The following is a 19,515-nucleotide window of genomic DNA, read 5'->3' on the forward strand; positions in this document are numbered from 1 at the left end:
TTTTTTGCTATCGTATTTTAAAAGTGAAAAATATGAGTAAAAATTTTTAAAAAATTTTTAGGATGAAATTGTATGTGCCACAACAGTTACCCTACCATCCAACATTTGTTGTGATGCCTTGTCTTTAAGCACAGGTAATTAATTCAATTTTCTTTTTGTTAGCTCTTATAAAGTATAAATTTTACATTTCGTTTCTATTATATAATCAGTACTGAGACAATTCTGTTAACTAAAAATATTGAACTATCAAAAGTATAAAATAATCTTACTTTATTAAACTGCTAAGCTATACATTCCTTTTTTTTATACAAAAAAGTTTAAATAATTTTTGGATAGATTAAAATAAAATGAAAATTATATAACTGTTAGAAATAAATAACAAGAAATATGTTGCTAACATAATCTAAGAGAGCAAAAATTATTTTTTTAAAATTACAGTAAAATAATAGTTGCATCAAAAGTTAGTAAAGTTATCGGTTATTTGTGCCAACCTAGTGTGTATATTGTTTTAAAAATTGTGTATTATAATTAAATAATGAACTGTGGTAGGATGGTGTAATAATGTCATTGATAAGGCTGATTCCTCTGCTACAATAGCAAGAAACAAAATAAACGGGGTGGTAGTTGGAGGAGGAGCTGGCTCCCTCTGCCATTCCCGGCAATCATCATTTGTGTTGCATTTGCCCACCACCCCCTTGAATTGGTCTGTGATATCCAGCTCAACATTTAGATTTACTAGAGGTCCTCCGTCCCATCATCAAACACAGGTACTTTTTATAATATGTGTATTTATAATAATTTTTTATTTAATATAAATGATCTTATTCTTATCTGCATTGCATATATTTCTTTTTAGAATTTGTATGGTACGATGGTAACTGCCAGTAATGTTGAAAGTTCTACATGGGGGAGAACTGGAAGACGACCTAACCTGGCTTGCTACTCTGGTGCTCACAATAAAGATGTTACTACTACTATTAATTTTAGGGTTAAGTCTAATTGTTCAACAAGTGATAATGACAGTGATGATCAAAGCGCAATGTACAAAACCATTCCATTTAAAAAACTCTATATTGATGATCCAATTGCACAGTACAAACGAAATTGGGGTATTTCTACTATCTGTCGTTTAATTGGAGGTGGTGAAACAACACTTGCTTCTGGTAATGGTACGGCTACAGCAGGTTGGGGAAACCCTGGAACAACACCAGTACCAGCATCAGTTACTGGTACTTCAAACTGGAATACAAGTCCACTTGTTGATGGTCAGTCTCCTCCAAATGTTTCAAGTGGTCCATGGCAACAAACCCCACAGTCCTCTAGTACCAGCTCAAATAATACTAGTCAAACATCTAATATAGGTGAGCTATACTTTAAGAAATTTACTCTGAATATTTTAAACAAATTATTATAACCACTAGTGATCTAACTCATAAAGTGTGCCCAAAACAAGTCCCCATGCCTTGAAATACTGTGCAAATCAAGTAAATTACAAAAATAAAAATTGATAGGAAAATAACACTAATACTCATATTACACAAAACTATAAGAATCGAAGTTGCACCAATAACAATAAAAAAAAAACCCAGCACAGGGGGGTCGCGGCACAGTGGTGACGTGGCATAGTTGGATCAAGTATAATGATATCTGACTGTGATTAAAATCACTATAAAAAAAAAACGCTTCGATGCAAATCTTTAGATAATGTTTAATTTTAACAAATTGGTGTATTATTCCAAAAGCTACATGATCTGCTAGTTCCTTATTAATATCCTGATTAAGATAAAGTATGTCGAATGAAAAAGTGATTATTAAAAAATATTATTTCTCATAAAATAATTGTATTGATCCATATATTTTTCAAAAAGTTATAGCATAATAAAGTTAAAAATGTAAAAAATAATATCGAGAATTTTCACATAAAAAAAGCATTTGGTAGCCATTTTCACCACGAAGATAAGTCCAGAGGTCAAATTTTTTTTTTTTTTTTTTTCAAAATAAAGTATATTACATTAGTTTTAATTTAAGATATATATAAAAGTGTCAGACCTTTCGGAACATTTTTAAAAGTTAAGTTGAAAAAGTAAATTTTTTGTGAAAAAGTTATCATTTTAAATCCCCCCCTGTGGACAGGTAAAGGGTCATATTTACAAAAAAAATATACCAAATGATAGGTAAAGACATCAAGCATCTATAAAAGAAAAAAAATTACTTATTCATACATTTTCCAAAAAGTTAAAGCATTATTAAGTTAAAAATATAAAAAAGAATTATTTTACAAAAATCGTATGTTTTTATTAACTTTGATGTCTATTTTCACCATGAAGACAAGTCCAGAGGTCAAATTTTTTTTTTTTTCAAATTAAAGTATATTACATTACCTTTAATTTAAGATGTATATAAAAGTGTCTTCGACTAGATACGATTTGTGATCTTTTGACGTATTGTTGAAAGAAATCCGTTCGGTGAGAGCTGAGAAAAAGTGGTAATAAAAAAAAAACACATCTTAGTAAAACCAATACCTTCTCAGCTTCGCATCGAAGCTAATTAACTTATTTTTCTTAGAAAAAAACCTGCTTTTATTTAAAAGTTTTGATTTCTTAATTAAGAAAAAAGTACTAAACCTCAACAACAAAATATCAAAAACATTTTAAATGTGTAATATTTTATAAAATAAAAAATATACATAAAAATATCATAGTCCAAGAATTTACTTTTAAATTTTTAATAATTTATGCTAAAAAATATGATTCAATTAGATAAAAAAAATATTCAATACAGACAAATTGTGGAAATTATTTTTTTTTAATTGTTTAAACAAATGTTTTCCTACTAAATAATTTCTAATCAAAACCTTTAAATAATTATTATACAACTATAAAGGACACAGGTTCTCTGAAATATTTTCAAATTAAAAATGCTCGTGTTGCTATATTTCAATTACATTTATTATTATATAAATTATAACATACGTATTGTATAAACATCTTATAAAAAGATAAAAAAAATTGTTGTAAACTATACAAAATTATTACATGTTTACAACATAACAATGATTATTATTGATAAATACTTATTGTTACTACTCTTATAAAATTTTAATAGAAATTTTAATCTCATTCAACTTATTTTATAGAAACATTCATCCTAGAACCTCAACATGTGTTAATTTTATTTAAGCCATTTATTTGATGTAAATTAATTTTAAAAAAAAAGATTGGTTTTTTGGGTTACAATATTTTTTTTATACAACAATTAAATTCTACTAAGTTTGACGGTAATGCCTATCATTGTGAAATAGTTATTATATTAATAATTAGTATAAATTTATTTAAACATAACTATAACTTCTATGTATAAAAATGAGAAATTCAGGGCAATTATACAATATATTGTTTTAGGTAATAAAGGGCAAAGTTCAAGTTCTGCATCTTCAAGTGGCAATAGTACTTTATCAACATCACAAACTCCGACCAGTCAACAAAACACTACTTCATGGGCTCAAGCAGCTGGTAAAAATTTGCCTGCCTCATCGGGTCCACAGGTGTCAGGAAATTCATCAACAACTACTACTACAGCTAGTACTAATTCTGGCATTGCATCTAATCCTCAGTCTACTAATTCACCTCCCTCAAATGGGGGTAATGGAGCAGTAAATCCTTCAACTAAACAACAACTGGAACAAATAAATACAATGCGAGAAGCTTTGTATGCACAAGATGGTTGGGGTGGTCAACACGTTAATCAAGATAGTCAGTGGGAAGTACCACATAGCCCAGAACCCAATACCAAAGATGGACCATTAACTGGATTGACTGGTGGGCCAGGGTGGAGTAAAGTTAATAATGGTACAGATTTATGGGAAGCAACCTTACGAAATGGTGGTCAACCTCCTTTACAAGTAATACACTTTCATTTTTTAACTTCATTACTATCATTTATTCATAAAAATGATTTTATATTTAGATTCCTGTACAAAATACATCAAAAACTCCTTGGGGCCATACTCCAGCATCTAATATAGGTGGTACCTGGGGTGAAGATGATGATGTAAGTAGTGTGAGTGGTGTTGAAGGCAATACTGGTAACTGGGGTCTAAATACTACTGGATCAATTGGCAATCAATGGGGTCAAGGACAACCACCTCAAGGGCCTGGTGGGCCAATGTGGGGTGGTCCTCCTAAAAAAGACATTGGACCTGATGGTCAGTCTTGGAATTCTGGTAATAATGCATGGAATGATCTCAATAGGCCACCAGGTGCTATTGATCAAGGACCTCATCGACGAGATATAATACCAAATGGAATTGTAGATCATAGGTAAACAAAAAAATACTTATAATGTAAAACATTTTATTTTATCATTAATTTCTAAAGTAGAGGAATTGGGAGTGATGCACGTGGAGGAATAAGTGGTCGTTTAAATGGAACATTGAGTGGAGCAGGTACAGGTATGGAGCCTATGTGGGGTGGACCTCCTCCTCATCATTTACATCATGTCCAACCTCCTGGTCCTCCTCCTTCTGTTTTAGCAACACCAGGCTCAAAACTTGGACAAGGACCGCCTGTACCAGGTTTGTATGATTTAAAAATTATTGAGGGAGTGAAATTAACAGTTGAAATTATAATTAAAAAAAAATCATCTTATGATTGTAGTATCAATATTTTTATAATACTATAAATATAGTATGAAATCTACTATAAGTAATGTGCACTAAGACATTATTTAATTTAAATGATATTTTTTGTAATCCTTAAACAGTTCAGTAATTTTTCAATAATTTATAAAGTGATTCTTTTAAAATGAGCCACTCGAATTCTCTGAAAATAGTTGAGAAAAAATATTTTGATATCTTAAAGTTTTTTTATATTTCTTGGTATATCAATTATATGTCTTCTTCCTTTTCCTTGTCTCAAGCTTAACTACTTGGGGTCAGCCAAGTAGTTATCAATTATTAAGTATTTTTTTTTAATTCATCTCTCATACCTTAAAACAATATCAGCTTTATTTGAATCACAACATGCATATTTAACTAGCTTATAAAATTATTTGATTAAAAAAATTGTTAATAACTAAACTTTTAAACTCATTTTTTTCGAAGTTATTCTTCTTTCTTCTTTTAACAGGCCATTTGTGCTTCAACAAAGAATTATCTCTATCTATCTATCATTAGCCAATTTGTTTTCATTGTTTATTCCTAAACTCAAAACATTCTTGGTAATCCTGTTTGTACATACTGTCTAGGCCTTTTTTATTTTGTTTGGTTACCATCTTTTGACTAACATGAGGAATGTTCTGATTTTCATAGATGACCAGTTCACCTCTCAAAGACTCCAATCATGTTAATTTCACCATACAATTCTTCTATTTTACTGTTCTCAGCTCAAATTTCCCTTGGCCAATTATTTATTTATTTTTTTTGGCCTTATATTTTTTAAGAACCTTTTGTTCAAAATTAGCTAGTTTATCTTCATATGTTGCCCAAGTTCCACAATCATATAGTGCCAGTCTCAGTAGCACTTTGTATAATGTTATTTTTGTTTTCCAAGATAATATTCAAGGATAGCAAGTTAATCAAAATAATTAACTCAAGTTAAATATAAGCAATGTCGGTTAATTAACAGTTATCAAATTGTAAATTTAACTAGCGAAGTTAAAAGATGAGTTGAAAATTTTTTTTTAACTTAATTAGTTTAAATAAAGTTTATTTTGTTTAAAATCTCTTAAAATAATTTTTTATTGGTTGGTGATGCAAGGGAAAGTTAAAAAATTAATTTTTAACTGAATAGAATGAAAATATTAATGATATCAAGAAAAATGTTTGTACATTTTTGTGTTGGTTGCACTGCTTTATCTTTAAAAGTAGTTATTAAAAAAAAAAAAATCAGTTAAAATCATATACATTTTTGAAAATTCAGAAAATTATATTGTTATATAAATACAATATTGGAGGGGGGGATTTCAGTTTTTTTTTTTAATTAAACCACATACACATATAAAGACATACATTTTTTTTTGTGAAATTTTGAATTTAGCTTAACTGTTATTTTAACTAATTGACTGAAAAAGCTAAGTTATTTCAATTGAAAATTAAATTAGTTAAGTTAATAAGTTTATCAGAATAATAATTAACTAGTTAAGTTGAAAAATTAAAAAAAAAAAATTAACTTTTTAATATTTAATGCCCATTATTTTGTTTCATTTTCCATCAAGGTTTTTTAAAGTATCCTTTTTGAACTTCAATTTCTACCATTATAACTAAATCATCTGTATATGCAGCTTACTACTAATTGTAAAATTAAATAAAGTAATTAAAACTACTACTCATTTCCAATTCCACTAACTGTTACTGGGGTTTCTTTTATAACTGATTCTAAGCTAAATTAAAAAAAGTCTTCTGATATTACATCACCAAATTTCACTTTGCATTTTGATTCCTGTATATATGTATGAATTAATCTTGCAAGCTTTTCAAGTATGCCCAATTGGCATATTGTGCTCCATAATTTATCACTGTTCATTGAATTGTATGTAAGCAACCCTGAAATCTAAAAATGAGATCTATGTTAAATTTGTGACATTTTTCAGTCTTCAGTGCTTGATAACATAACATGCATTTGATCCAACATTGACTTCCCTGCTATACAAAATTTTGTGTAAATAAAGTTTCATTCTAACAAGTAGAATATTTGATAGTATCTTATACAATATATTCAATAGTAAATTCCCCTATAATTTTAATTTGCTTTTTATAATAGTGTCTCTTTTTAAAAACTGCACATTAAACAGATGTATGCCAGGTAAAGTATTTCTTCACATTCCCATATTTTAATTATCAGATTGTGTAACTGGTTTGTTAGTTGATGTCTGTTTTTACGGCATTCATTTATTATTTCATTCTCTCCAATTGTCTTTCTGATTTTGAGCATTACTAGCAATTTTGAGCAACCAACTTTTGTCTTTGAAACCATTTCTTGATGGTAGTGGTTCTATATTTTGCTCTGCTGGGTTACATTCTTCTATGATAGTCCCGCTAACTATGTTGGTTTGTTAGTATGTTAAACATTTTTTTAAACTTATGTGCTATTTTTCTGTTTTTAACTAATATTGTTTGATCCTCTCTATAACCATTGATGTTTTATTTTTAACTTTGCGATTTTTTTTTTTTAATATTATAATTTATTTTAAAAGCTTTAATTTTATATAGGTTTTAAGATACCAGTTGTTCCAAAATTGTTTGAAAAAATAAGTTTTACGTGTACATGAGGTGGTCACTTTCAAACCCTTCCTATGTTTAAGTTTTTCATTGGACTTTTATAAAAAGCATGCCAAATAAAAACTTATTGTCTCTAGTTTAAATTTCATTAGAATCAATGTTTTAAGTTTTAACTAAATTAAAATTGGATTCTTTTGATGTATTCGTTATTAAATTAAGTTCAGAGAGAGCTGAGAACATTTTTATGAACAGACATTAGAAAAAAACACCATCACAAAACAAATACTTTTTCAACTTCACGTCAAAGTTAATAACAAAAATTATTTTCTTAACATAATTATTATTTTAAGAGAATTCAAGCGGTTAATTTTTAAAGAATCACTCAGTATAATACACTAATTAAACAGTTTAAAAAACCACACTCATTACTGAGTAATGTAAATATAAGCTTATGATATATTGTATATTAACACATATAGAATTAGAGTATGTGAAGATAGTAAAAAAGTGCTTATTTATTTTAAAATAAATGTTGAATTTCTATAATTACAATTGATAATTTTAAACAAATATTTACATTATATTTGTGAACTCAACATTTCAAAAATTCCCTTACAACCCCCACTTAATTCTAATAATAATTTAAAAGTGGGTTAGCATATCTGTTAACTTAACTAATTTTATGCATTGTGTATAATGTAGAATATGACTAATAAAAATATATACTTGGAACAAGCTATTCAAATCTAGAATATACATAAGAAAAATATTTTTAAAAATGATCAATAACTTTGCACTGTTGAATGTGTATATCTGCACTGTTATTATTGTAATTATTATTAACAAACACATCATTAAATTATCAACAATTTATTTCTTGTTTTTAAGCTTATAAAATTATAATACACTAACCTATTTATAAATGAATCTTCAAGCCTTTAAGGATCTCGCTTTTAAAATTTCTNATAACATTCTTTGATAAAATATACAAAATATGCGCAAATTAAAAATAGTTCAACTGAACAGTAAGCAAATTATAAAGCAAAAGTTCAAACAAAAGATATATATATATATATATATATATAATTTTTTATTATGCTAGCGGTGGTGGTAATTAAAAGGCTAATATTTTTTATTTTTTTAATATATAAAAAGTGTACAAGTAAAAATTTACTTATACTTTTAAAAAATTAATTTTGACATTGACATTGCTATAATCATGAAAATTTGTTTAATTATATTAACTTTGAATACTGGAATCAGAATAGTATGTTAAGGATAAGAAACATTCTTTATTTAAATATTGCATTTTATCTTATGATAACTTGCATAAAATTATTATTTTTATATATTTATTATATAATTTTTTTAACTTAAATGTAATTACACCTATTTTACGTTTTTTCAATGCTATTAGCTCCTATTTTGATGAAATAATTTTTGTATATCACTGCACATATTCTTAGAAACCTAAATATTTTATGTAGTTTATAATACAATTAGTTATAATTTTCTAAATTTTTTATTTATTGTGTGTGTAACAGTGTTAATAAGAAACAAACCTAGATAATTCCTGAATTAATACTTTTGTTCAATACAATTTTATAGTTTTTTAGTACGTTAAAAATATTATTAATTTAAATATAAAAAAGTTTCCATGAGACATAACCTATTTATTTTTTTATAATATGTAATATATTTTTATTTATTTCCTTTTTTTTTTTTTAAATATTTTGAGTTCCATTGATATAATAACTGCCTTCATCAATGGAACTAATTAGCATATTATTAATATTTTCAGAGTAATAACATTTATATTTATTATATTTCAAATGAACTAAAAAAAAAAGTTTAAAATTTTTGCTGTTTCCCACATAGTGCCTCAATTCATATAATTAACTAGATGAATGTTGGTGGGTCTCTTCATGTTTATTTTTATTTTATACATTATAGTTATTTTTTATTTGTTTTCTTAATATCCTTTAATTTGTACCAAGGCTTCAGTTGTTTTGTCATTTTTCTTATATCTAGTAAATTAGCTCCTCTATATCATTTTTTTTTTTTTAGAATATGTTGAATAAACTTACATAAACCAAAAATATTATAAAACTCTTTCTGAAAGGTCGTTTTAATTAAACTTAATATCAATTTTTTAGATTGGTTAAGGTATTTAAGGAATTTTATAATACTTTTAGTTTTTATAATTATTAGCCTTAAAATTCCTTGGAAAATATTTTATATAAATCAACTAACTTCCTAAATATGGTCACAATTTTCAAAAATCTGAAATCATTTCAGTTATTATCTTTGATTTGTATTGTAGTGGTTATGTAATGAAGTCCAATCAATGAAATTTTTGCTTATATGTTAATTTTATAACTCATGTTATATTATTAGTAATAAAATTTACTGTCGTGTAAATTAAGTTAGAGTACCGTACATAGTTATATTTTACTTAACCAACCATAAAATTAAGACTGCTTGAATATGAAAAAATGATACTTATTTTATCTTTTTAAAGGGACTGGTTTATATATTAATAACTCTCTCATTAATTAGATTATTAGGAATTAGTTAATAATGTTTTCTTCTTTTTTATATATAAAAATAGGTTAAACACTTTAATGCTGACAGAAACTAATGATTTGATGAAATAACTGTTACAACGTAATAAGATACTACTGTTTATATAGTATATTATTTATATAGTAAAACTCTTATTATAATTCTTAAAAATGAATTTATAATAATTTTTAAACTTCAATAAGCTATAAATACATAATAAGTTTGCAAATTTTCAAAGTGATTTATTAAAAAAAACTTGTGTTAAGTTTCTTTTTATAAAATTCCATTGCTCCAGTATTCAAATTTTATAATGCTTAAATTAAATTAATGCTTCACAAAAAATCTTCATTATCATTTTGTTGTTATGTTAAAAGTGTGATGAATACATATGGATTTTAAATAAAATAAAAAACTGTGTAGAATTGAAGCACAAAGTACTTTATGCTGTTTTCAGTAATAAATCAATGGTCAGGGCCACCACCACCACCCAAAGATTTAAATCCTATGAATAACAACAACAAAGGCAGTGGATGGGAAGAACCATCACCCACAGATCACAGACGAAATTTATTAAATTACGATGATGGCACATCTTTATGGGGAAATGCTCAATCTAGACCCAATATACCTGGCGGTAAGACCAACTATGCCTTATAGCAATTGGTTGGTTATTTTAAGATCATGCAGCAGTAATATTCATAACTGTTAATTTTTACATTTTTTTAACTTTGATTAGGTAGTGATTAATTTTCATGTCAATAATGAAATCATATGTTTAGTAGAATCTATAATTATGAGTTCTGAGTGTTAACGTTACATCTAAAATGTTACAAGTCACTATTATACTTGTATAGTAAAAATTAAATTATTTAAATTAAATTTTTTTAAAAAATAATAAAAAAGACATAATCTTATGGCTATAATTTTTTCTTCATCACAATTATTTCAAATATTATGTTTTGTAAGCTTTTTTACTATTTAAATGGTATTCCTAGTTCAGTATGAATATTATTGTTGTTCCCTCTTAATATTAACTTCTGTCAGAAAAAAAAGGATAAATTTTGTTTCTAACAAATTAAGTTTTAAAATAAAGAATGGTTTGAAGATTTATTTCCTGTGTTATTATGTTAAGATATTATTTCTTTAAATAGGATAAATTTTATCTATTATGAGTTAAAATACTTAGGTTAGTTGTATATTCTCAATGGTTACTATTAGGATATAACTTTTTAATTAAGTTAATCATTTAAATAACTCATAATATATTAAATTTGATAAATATTATTATATATTCCAAATATTCTTATCTTATAAATAATTTTAGTAGGTTTATTGAACAATCAGCATAACGTTAATAAACATTGGAGTAAAGCTGACATGGCTGCTGCTGCTGTTGCAGCCGCTGGTAGAAATAATGCATCAGGCAATATGGGAAATCAGTGTCCTCCGGGTGTTCCTCCAAACAGAGGTGGAATGCCTCCCAATAAAATGGTTGATCAACAATTATGGCCAGGAAATCCTAGGTAAATATTTAATTAAGTAACTCTATTAGTATTAAATCACTATTTTATTTCTAAAGGAATGGATCATGGGGTGATGTTGGTGGAGGTGGAAATGGTGGACCTCATGATTTAAATATTGGTGGCCCTTGGGTTGATGATAAAATGGGTTTAGGAGGTACTTCAGGAGGTCCATGGCCTAATTCTGAATGGGGACCAGGACCCAAATCTAAAAATTCATGGGGAGACTGTGCTAACAATGATATGGATCCATCTTCATGGGGACAAAAAAATGTTGTGAGTATTTTTGTTTATTGTAATTAAATTTAGAATTTTGATTAATTGAATTCTTTATATGAAGGGTCAAAAAAATCAAAATAAAGATTACATATGGCAAAGTAAACCATATAGAATTCTTACTGAAATGGGTGTCAAGGTAATTATCATTTTGAAATTTAATTATACTTAATTCAATTAATTTAAAAATAAAAATAATAGAAAGAAGATGTTGAAGCAGTTTCTCGCTCATACAATATTGGTATTGAAGAAGCACTAGAATTTTTAATGTCAACTAGAGGACCTGGTAATGGAAATTTAGATACATGGAATTCTCATGGTGGACGAGGTCAACATCCTGATGATCAAAATCCATTTGATCGTTCTAATATAAATCAACAAAGATACAACTCTCAACAATTGCCTTTTGCAGTGCCTTCTGTAAGCTATCATTAAAATTTATTAAAGAATAAAGCAGTATAATAATGNTTTTTTTTTTTTTTTTTTCTGTCTATGATTATTTGTAATAAATAAATAATTCAAAGTAAGGATAACAATTGCTCAAAATATTATGCTTTATTATTAAGGTGTTTCGAAAGCTCATCAATGTATAGGCTTTTTTTTTTCAGAGATTGTTATAAAATAATTGTTATACATCTATTGTAAAAATTCTGTTACTAAAGAAAAAATTTATCAATATTTTTAGTATAATAGCAATTATATTATCAATAATTGTTGCGCGTTCTATTCTTTTTATATAAAAAGTTACAAATATTTTTTTTATATGGACTCGGATGAAGATGAAACGAGTTAATTTATTGAGGAAGAGAAAGTATAGTATTAAATTCGTAATAAAAAAATCTAAAAAACTACTAGTAAGAAAAATGTATACATCAAGATTTGGAAAATAAATAGATGTAAAAATGTTTTAAGTCGTACAAAAATATTGTAATAACAGTGTGTTAGAAGAAAATAAACACAAATTTACAGAAGGAAAACTTCATTTAATTTATACGCAGAAAAAGCTTTGACAAAATGCTTTATCAATGCATAAAGAAATATATAAGACAAACTCCATGAAAAACCTCAAGTCCAAATGGGATTTGGAAATAAATTTTTTCAGATAATTGAAAAAAAAAATTTTAAGTTTGTCTTGGAGTAATTTTTATAAAATGAATTTGAGTTGTTAAAAATAAAATGTCTGATAAGTTAATTTGTTAAGAAAATCAATGATCATATGTTACTTAGTACTATATTATTGAAATTTGACGTATTAGATCTCATGAAAGCTCATTTAAACTGCATTGCAGCTGAAAAAGTGAACTGAATATTAAAATACTAGTGAGAATTTTAAAATAGGTTTGACAAAACATATTTCAACAATTTTAAGTCTTAATTATGTTTTCAATGTCCTAAAAATAGATGTATGTGATTTTTATACTGTAAAATGGAAGTTTATCCTAAACTTTTCTTGCCAAGTAAAAAACATTCTTCATCAAAGAAAGTTAAATATATATATATATATGGCATTAAGAAAAGAGGTAATGAAAAGGAGGAGGAATGACAACACATTCCTTGTCATTGAATTATGAATATGTGAATTATTGTCTGAATCTATCCTTGCCTTAATTATATGTCACATACAATAATTATATTAATGTTAATGTTCATAAGGATTAATCACCAATATATATATATATTCCCTCATTGAAGGTCAGACAAAAAACTAGCAATAATCGCACCTCGGATAGACCTCATTGGTTACGATATTGCCACTGCTCAAAGCTATACTTCTAGAGAATAAAACAAGAAATACACTCTTATTCCAGTTCAAAATGTGGTTTGTAAAATAGTTTAAGTTGATATTTTCTATATATATTTAATACGAGATAACTTTCAACCAGAAGTGTGATTGAAACTAACTTTGAACTAGTAAAAAAAAATCATTGGTATAATAAAATCATATTTAAAGTCTATAGTTGGTGTTATAATAATCCAACTCCTTTTAATGTGTTCACGGATAGAAATATAATAAAAAAAACATGGATAGAAGTTTTGATCAATGTTTTTTTAAGTGTGTCCAAATGATATATATGAAAAAAGATTGTTCTTTTTATGTTACAAATCATTCAATGAAGTAATAAGCACAATTTTCCAAATATGGTCAAATTGAAATCCAAACCGGGAATATCTTTGAATCTAACTGCTATATGCAATAAAATAAGTAAATATATGTACAAATATCATGAAGAATATTACCATAAGATCGTTTTAAACAAATATATAACAATTACTTTATACTTAAGTTTGTTTTTTTCTATTTTTTTGTTAATAATTCACTAAAGATATATTTTTTTATAAGTTAATTGTCTTATTGTACTATTTATGTAACCTAATTATTTTAAAAAAAGGCACATAATGTAAAAAATGAATAATTCAAAATATTTTGAAATAGAACTTAAAATTGTCTTTTTCTAAAAAACACAGTTTTTTATATATAAATATATATATATTATAAATATAAATGGTCTGTAGAATGTCTCAATTAATATTTTTGAAAGTTCTATGATATGTATTACTGCAGTAAAAGTATAGTTAACTCTATAAATATGAATTTATACTTTACTTAATTATTCTAGTTAAATATTTTGCATATTATAGAAACATTATTTATATTATAAAATTTAGTCCTTTTAATTTATAATCATTGTTTTTTTTTTATTATGGTAGATGGCAAATAATTCAAACCAACAGCAAGCTATATTACAAAAATTACTAGCTCAACAACCACCATCTCAACAAAATTCTATGCAACAGCAATTTTCTCAAGTAATATTTTTTCTAACATAGCATCTTTTTAAACTTAAGACAATATTTTCGTCTATATTATTACTATGTATAGAGATAGTTAATAACTTGGAATTAATTAATTGTTTATCATTTAAAGAGTGGTTCACGACAGATGCCCAATCAACCAACTGCTCAACAGTTGAGAATGCTTGTACAACAAATTCAGATGGCTGTTCAAGCTGGTTATCTCAATCATCAAATACTTAATCAACCATTAGCACCACAAACATTAATAATGCTTAATCAACTCTTACAGCAAATTAAAATATTACAACAAAATGCTCAGATACAAGCAGCAATTGGTAATGCTCCAAAATCTGGTCCTGCTATGGTAACTGCTGCTATAGCTATGACTAAAGCTCGTCAACAAATTGCAACTTTACAGGTTACCACCTTTAATCATCTTATTAATAAAAAAAAGTTGTTTAAATTTTGAATATCAATTTAAAAATTACTTAATAAACTCTTTTTAAAAGATATTTGTTAATTAATAAATTTAAAACTAATAGCCTTTTCTTTTTTTTTTTTTTTTTCACAGAACCAAATTGCTAACAATCAAGCTATACATATGAAAGCGCAAGCTCATCAGAACCAATCTAATTTTACTGGTCTGTCGGGATTGATGAATAATCAAGGAGGAGAATTTTTCAAAAATGATCCATTAACACTTTTACAATCTGGATTTTCTGATATATCATTAAACAAAGATTCTCAAATTGTAAATATCTATTTATATATTGTTTGCTTTTATCTAATCACAATGTACATTTTCAATTTTATCAGTTCATAATTTTATGGTAAATTATTAGGAATTTTATTAAGTATATTAAATTTTTATTAGTCATTAATAGTTAAATAGCACCATCCTTTTGAAAATCTATTTAGCTTTCCTTTTATATTAAATTTTGTATTATGCTTCCTGTAATGTTATTTCTTTAAAGTGGTTCTCCTGAAAAATGAAAAATAAAGTTTTGCATTGTGCAACCTAATTGGTAATATAATCATTAATTAATGTTGTAGAGTGGTCAAGGATTTCAAACTAGTCAACAATCGCGTTTAAACCAATGGAAGATGCCGAATTTAGACAAAGATGATCTTGGAATGGGTAGTGATTTTAGTCGGGCTCCTGGAGCTAACTCCAAATCTACACCTGGAAATGGCTCGCCAACATTCAATTCTATACTTAATCAACCAGATGGGTAATGTAAAATTAAATTGAGTAGAATAACAATTGTGTGTGTGTGTATGTATATGTATTTTTTTTATTACCTTCACATTTAAAGAGTTCTTATGTAATATTTCACTATTTTATTTAAATGCATTAATTATTCACGTTTATGCTTTTTAAAAAATAAAATCTTTTTAATATATATGTAACATTTTTCGACAAAAGCATATTTATAGTGGTTCCCTCTACCACCCACCCAGGAAAAAGTCATTGATATTTCATTTTATTCATAAATATAGAGAGTGATAGTTAAACTATGACTCACATATCATTAAGTAGTAGTAGTATTTAAATTATTAATTTTTACATACAAAAAAGATTACTAACTAAATTTGTAAATGAAATATAGAAGGAATTTGATTGTTTGGCCTAAAAGTGAATGGCTACAATCGATAACATGAACAATATAAGATAGTTAGCATTCTAAATAATAAGATAGTATAGTTTTTCTATACTTGAGTTCCATGTAACAACAGTACATTTTGGAATAAAACATTTAAATTTTAAGGCATAGGTTAGATATAATATAAAGTTGAATATTAAATTAATGTCATATGATTTAGAACTTGGACCAATGTGGGAGCGCGTTCTGAAAGTGGTTGGCCAGATAATCCTGATGACAATAAAGAAGGTTGGCCTAACGGGGCAAATCCTCAATCAAATTCATCATCTGCTTTTACTGATTTAGTACCAGAGTTTGAACCAGGAAAACCTTGGAAGGTAGGTGACTTTCCTGACAATATTTTTTAACAAAATTCTTAAAATGATTATATTATATTAATATTTTGTAGGGTAATCAGATGAAAAATATTGAAGATGATCCAACAATCACACCTGGATCAGTTGTACGGAGTCCTCTATCTTTAGCTGCCACTATAAAAGATTCAAATAATTCAGATATATTTAATAGTGGTGGTAAGACTTCTCCAACCAGTTCACAGTCTGCTGTTGATATGCCACTAACTCCACTTTCACTTTCATCTTCTACTTGGAGTTTTAATCCTACCTCATCAACACAATCTTCTTTCTCTAGGTATGATTTTTATTTTTATTAATAACTTGAATACACATATTTTATCTAATTTTAGTCCTTTGGGCAAAGTAAATAATTCAAAAAATAATTGGGCTGATGGAAATACTGGAAATGATCTTTGGGGAAATGTTCTTGGATCTAGTGGTAAGTCACGAGGTCCGCCACCTGGTCTTTCTGGTGGAATTAATAAGACTAGTAATCCTCCTAATAATGGTTGGCCCAGGTGGCCTTCAAATAATGGATCATCATGGCAATCTTCATCAAACAATATAGCAAGTACATGGTTATTATTGAAAAATTTAACTCCTCAGGTATTATTTAAAATAATTACTTTATATATATATATATATTTGTTTATGTTTAAAATTTATCTTAATTAAATTTCTGTAGATTGATGGATCAACCTTAAAAACACTATGTATTCAACATGGCCCATTATTAAATTTCCATATGTATCTCAGCCATGGAATAGCTTTGGCTAAATATTCATCCAGAGAGGAAGCTAGCAAGGTAAGTTTGTTAGTTTTGAAGATAATATATACTTAAGTAATTACTGAAATATTAGGGAGTCATATAAATATCAAATATAATTTCAATAGTAAGCTTTGATAAACATGAATCAAATTTTTCCAAATATTTAATTTAAAATTAAATATTTCATTTTAAATTTATAATTGTTTATTTTAATAATAATATTATAAATATTGTATATTATTTTAAATATTAAATCAAAATTTACAAATCTTTTTTTAAAAACAGATTTATTAGACCACTGGGTAGTTGTTTTTAACTATTAGATTCTAAAATCTAATAGTACCCCTTTTTAAGAATACAAGAAAATAAGTTTTAATCTCAAGTAAATGTAATTTTTTTTTAATAGATTTTTGCCAAAAAAAAAAAAATTATGTTTAATTTTATGCTATTTTATGAGTGCTCTCGTAATCTCTTGGTAGCCATTGTTTGTTATAAAACAGTATTACAAAATATAATTAATGTATTCAAAACTTGTCTAACACCCAAAAACAATAAGTTTAATTAAATTTACTAAAATTAATATTTTTTGTAATTAAGTTTAGTTTAAAATAAGTTAATATAAATGGGGTGTAGAATTATATTATTATATCTAATAAATTATAAATATAGTTATCATATAAATTATAACTCTATATATGAAATAATTGCTTATTAAATATGCTGCAAATCTCATAATAGTAATTAAATCACTTTTTTAAAAAAAATTACAAATACAAATTGTTTGGGTGGGCTGATTTTTTTATTAGGCCCAAGGAGCTTTGAACAATTGTGTGCTTGGAAATACAACCATATTCGCCGAATCCCCCACAGATGCTGAAGTGCAAATGGTACTTGCTCATTTAAGTGGTGGTAGTGCTGGTAATACTGGTGGTAATAATTCTGTACAACAGCAACAACAGCAATCTAACTGGAATAATAATCGTAATGGTAATAATGGCAATTCTCAAGGTCAACAGGGTTCAGATACTTGGGCAAACAGTCAATTATGGGGTGGCAATAATTCTGGACCACCTGGTACTTCATCATCATTATGGGGAGCTGGCGGAGATCAAATTGATCCTCATCGTACCACACCATCTTCTATAAATTCGTTTTTGCCTGGTGACCTATTAGGCAGTGAAACAATGTAAAAGAAATCTGACTAAATCTATATATAGATATATATATATATATTTATATAATCTTAACAGAGTCCAAATATAATAATGACATTTTTATTATAAGGTCTTAGAACACCATGAACACTTAATCGACTTATTTATTAAGCTTCAACAAATCGAGCCAAGTTTATATTTTAGATATTATATAATTTTATTTTGTTTGCCATTCGACTCTGGGTAATCGTTTTGGCAGCGCACCTATAACTTTTTTAAGACTTAAATGTTTTTATTTTATTAATTTATAATGTGAGTTCTTCTTTTATTTTTAATTGTATACTACCAAAGTAAATAAGGATTATAAATTAATTTTAATATTAGTAGTTTTGTGACTTTAGATATTAAGACGGTTACGGGGTGTTTTTAATTTATGAATGAGATTTTTAGTGATTAATTTTATCATGTTCACCAGCTACAATATTATATATATACATTTCTTCCTATGTTTTTTTTTTTTAATTTATTATTATAAAAAAATAATTCATATTTATAATTATAAATCGTTTTAGTGTTATCTTATAGGTCTGAAATAGTAAATATACATATATATGTTTGTATGTATGTATAGATATATTTAAAAGAAAAAGCAAGAAGATTATTGTCCATGTTGTTATTATTGTTGTGTTTTAATTAGATTTTTAAGTTCAAAATATCTTCCTTAATAAACTTAGAAAAATGTATATGCGCATGTGTTTGTAAATGAGTCTTTCATGTATTTGAATAGATTGTTATTAGTACAAAAACAGTATTTTGTGTTAAAGATTTAAGCAATGACCAACAATACACGTGTTGCCTAATTTATCTTAGTTAATAATTTCTTAGTTTTAAAATGTAGAAAATATAATTTTGACCTTATACAATCAATATTTCAGTCATATCCCAAAAAAAAAATTAAACTAATTTAACTCCTTAATATTACTCTTTATTTAATCTGTGTGGATTCTAATGAAAATAATAGTAACATTTTTTAAGCTAATTCATTTCAAAATCAAACATGAAGATATAAGTTTTTGACTGCTTAACAAAAAATTAAGACTGATTATTTTTAAAAAAAAAAAAAAAGTTCATTTACACTCTTACTTACACATACGCATACAAACATAAAAAAATTTGGTGATCATTTTTTGTATTTTTTTTTTTTTTTTTTTTTTTTTTAA

The 19,515-nt window shown here is 26.3% G+C and overlaps 1 protein-coding gene and 1 non-coding gene across 11 annotated transcripts in view; one reads left to right on the forward strand and one right to left on the reverse strand.

Moving 5' to 3' along the window:
• Nucleotides 1-18,656, forward strand: part of LOC126905384 (protein Gawky) — a 28,151-nt gene extending 9,495 nt beyond the window's left edge. For 5 of the 10 annotated variants that reach the window (XM_050685015.1, XM_050685021.1, XM_050685016.1 and 2 more), the window contains exons 4-23: nt 62-134; nt 550-767; nt 857-1,361; nt 3,402-3,901; nt 3,967-4,319; nt 4,377-4,573; nt 10,236-10,415; nt 11,106-11,304; nt 11,361-11,577; nt 11,642-11,716; nt 11,779-11,997; nt 14,287-14,385; nt 14,504-14,791; nt 14,945-15,124; nt 15,427-15,605; nt 16,198-16,354; nt 16,426-16,667; nt 16,723-16,978; nt 17,058-17,177; nt 17,948-18,656. In XM_050685015.1, the coding sequence (XP_050540972.1) occupies nt 62-134; nt 550-767; nt 857-1,361; nt 3,402-3,901; nt 3,967-4,319; nt 4,377-4,573; nt 10,236-10,415; nt 11,106-11,304; nt 11,361-11,577; nt 11,642-11,716; nt 11,779-11,997; nt 14,287-14,385; nt 14,504-14,791; nt 14,945-15,124; nt 15,427-15,605; nt 16,198-16,354; nt 16,426-16,667; nt 16,723-16,978; nt 17,058-17,177; nt 17,948-18,331 (4,641 nt within the window). In that variant the 3' untranslated portion in view covers nt 18,332-18,656. The remainder of the gene's footprint in view (nt 1-61; nt 135-549; nt 768-856; nt 1,362-3,401; nt 3,902-3,966; nt 4,320-4,376; nt 4,574-10,235; nt 10,416-11,105; nt 11,305-11,360; nt 11,578-11,641; nt 11,717-11,778; nt 11,998-14,286; nt 14,386-14,503; nt 14,792-14,944; nt 15,125-15,426; nt 15,606-16,197; nt 16,355-16,425; nt 16,668-16,722; nt 16,979-17,057; nt 17,178-17,947) is intronic. The other 5 variants (XM_050685020.1, XM_050685019.1, XM_050685018.1 and 2 more) reach the window with 5 other exon arrangements.
• On the reverse strand, nt 13,210-13,343 carry LOC126906439 (U4 spliceosomal RNA). The gene has a single exon (XR_007704255.1). It is a non-coding gene; the product is annotated as a U4 spliceosomal RNA (small nuclear RNA).
• Nucleotides 18,657-19,515: the final 859 nt, after the last annotated feature.

This window comes from Daktulosphaira vitifoliae, unplaced genomic scaffold (assembly GCF_025091365.1).
Source record: "Daktulosphaira vitifoliae isolate Bord-2020 unplaced genomic scaffold, ASM2509136v1 Scaffold_4, whole genome shotgun sequence".
Taxonomy (NCBI): domain Eukaryota; kingdom Metazoa; phylum Arthropoda; class Insecta; order Hemiptera; family Phylloxeridae; genus Daktulosphaira; species Daktulosphaira vitifoliae.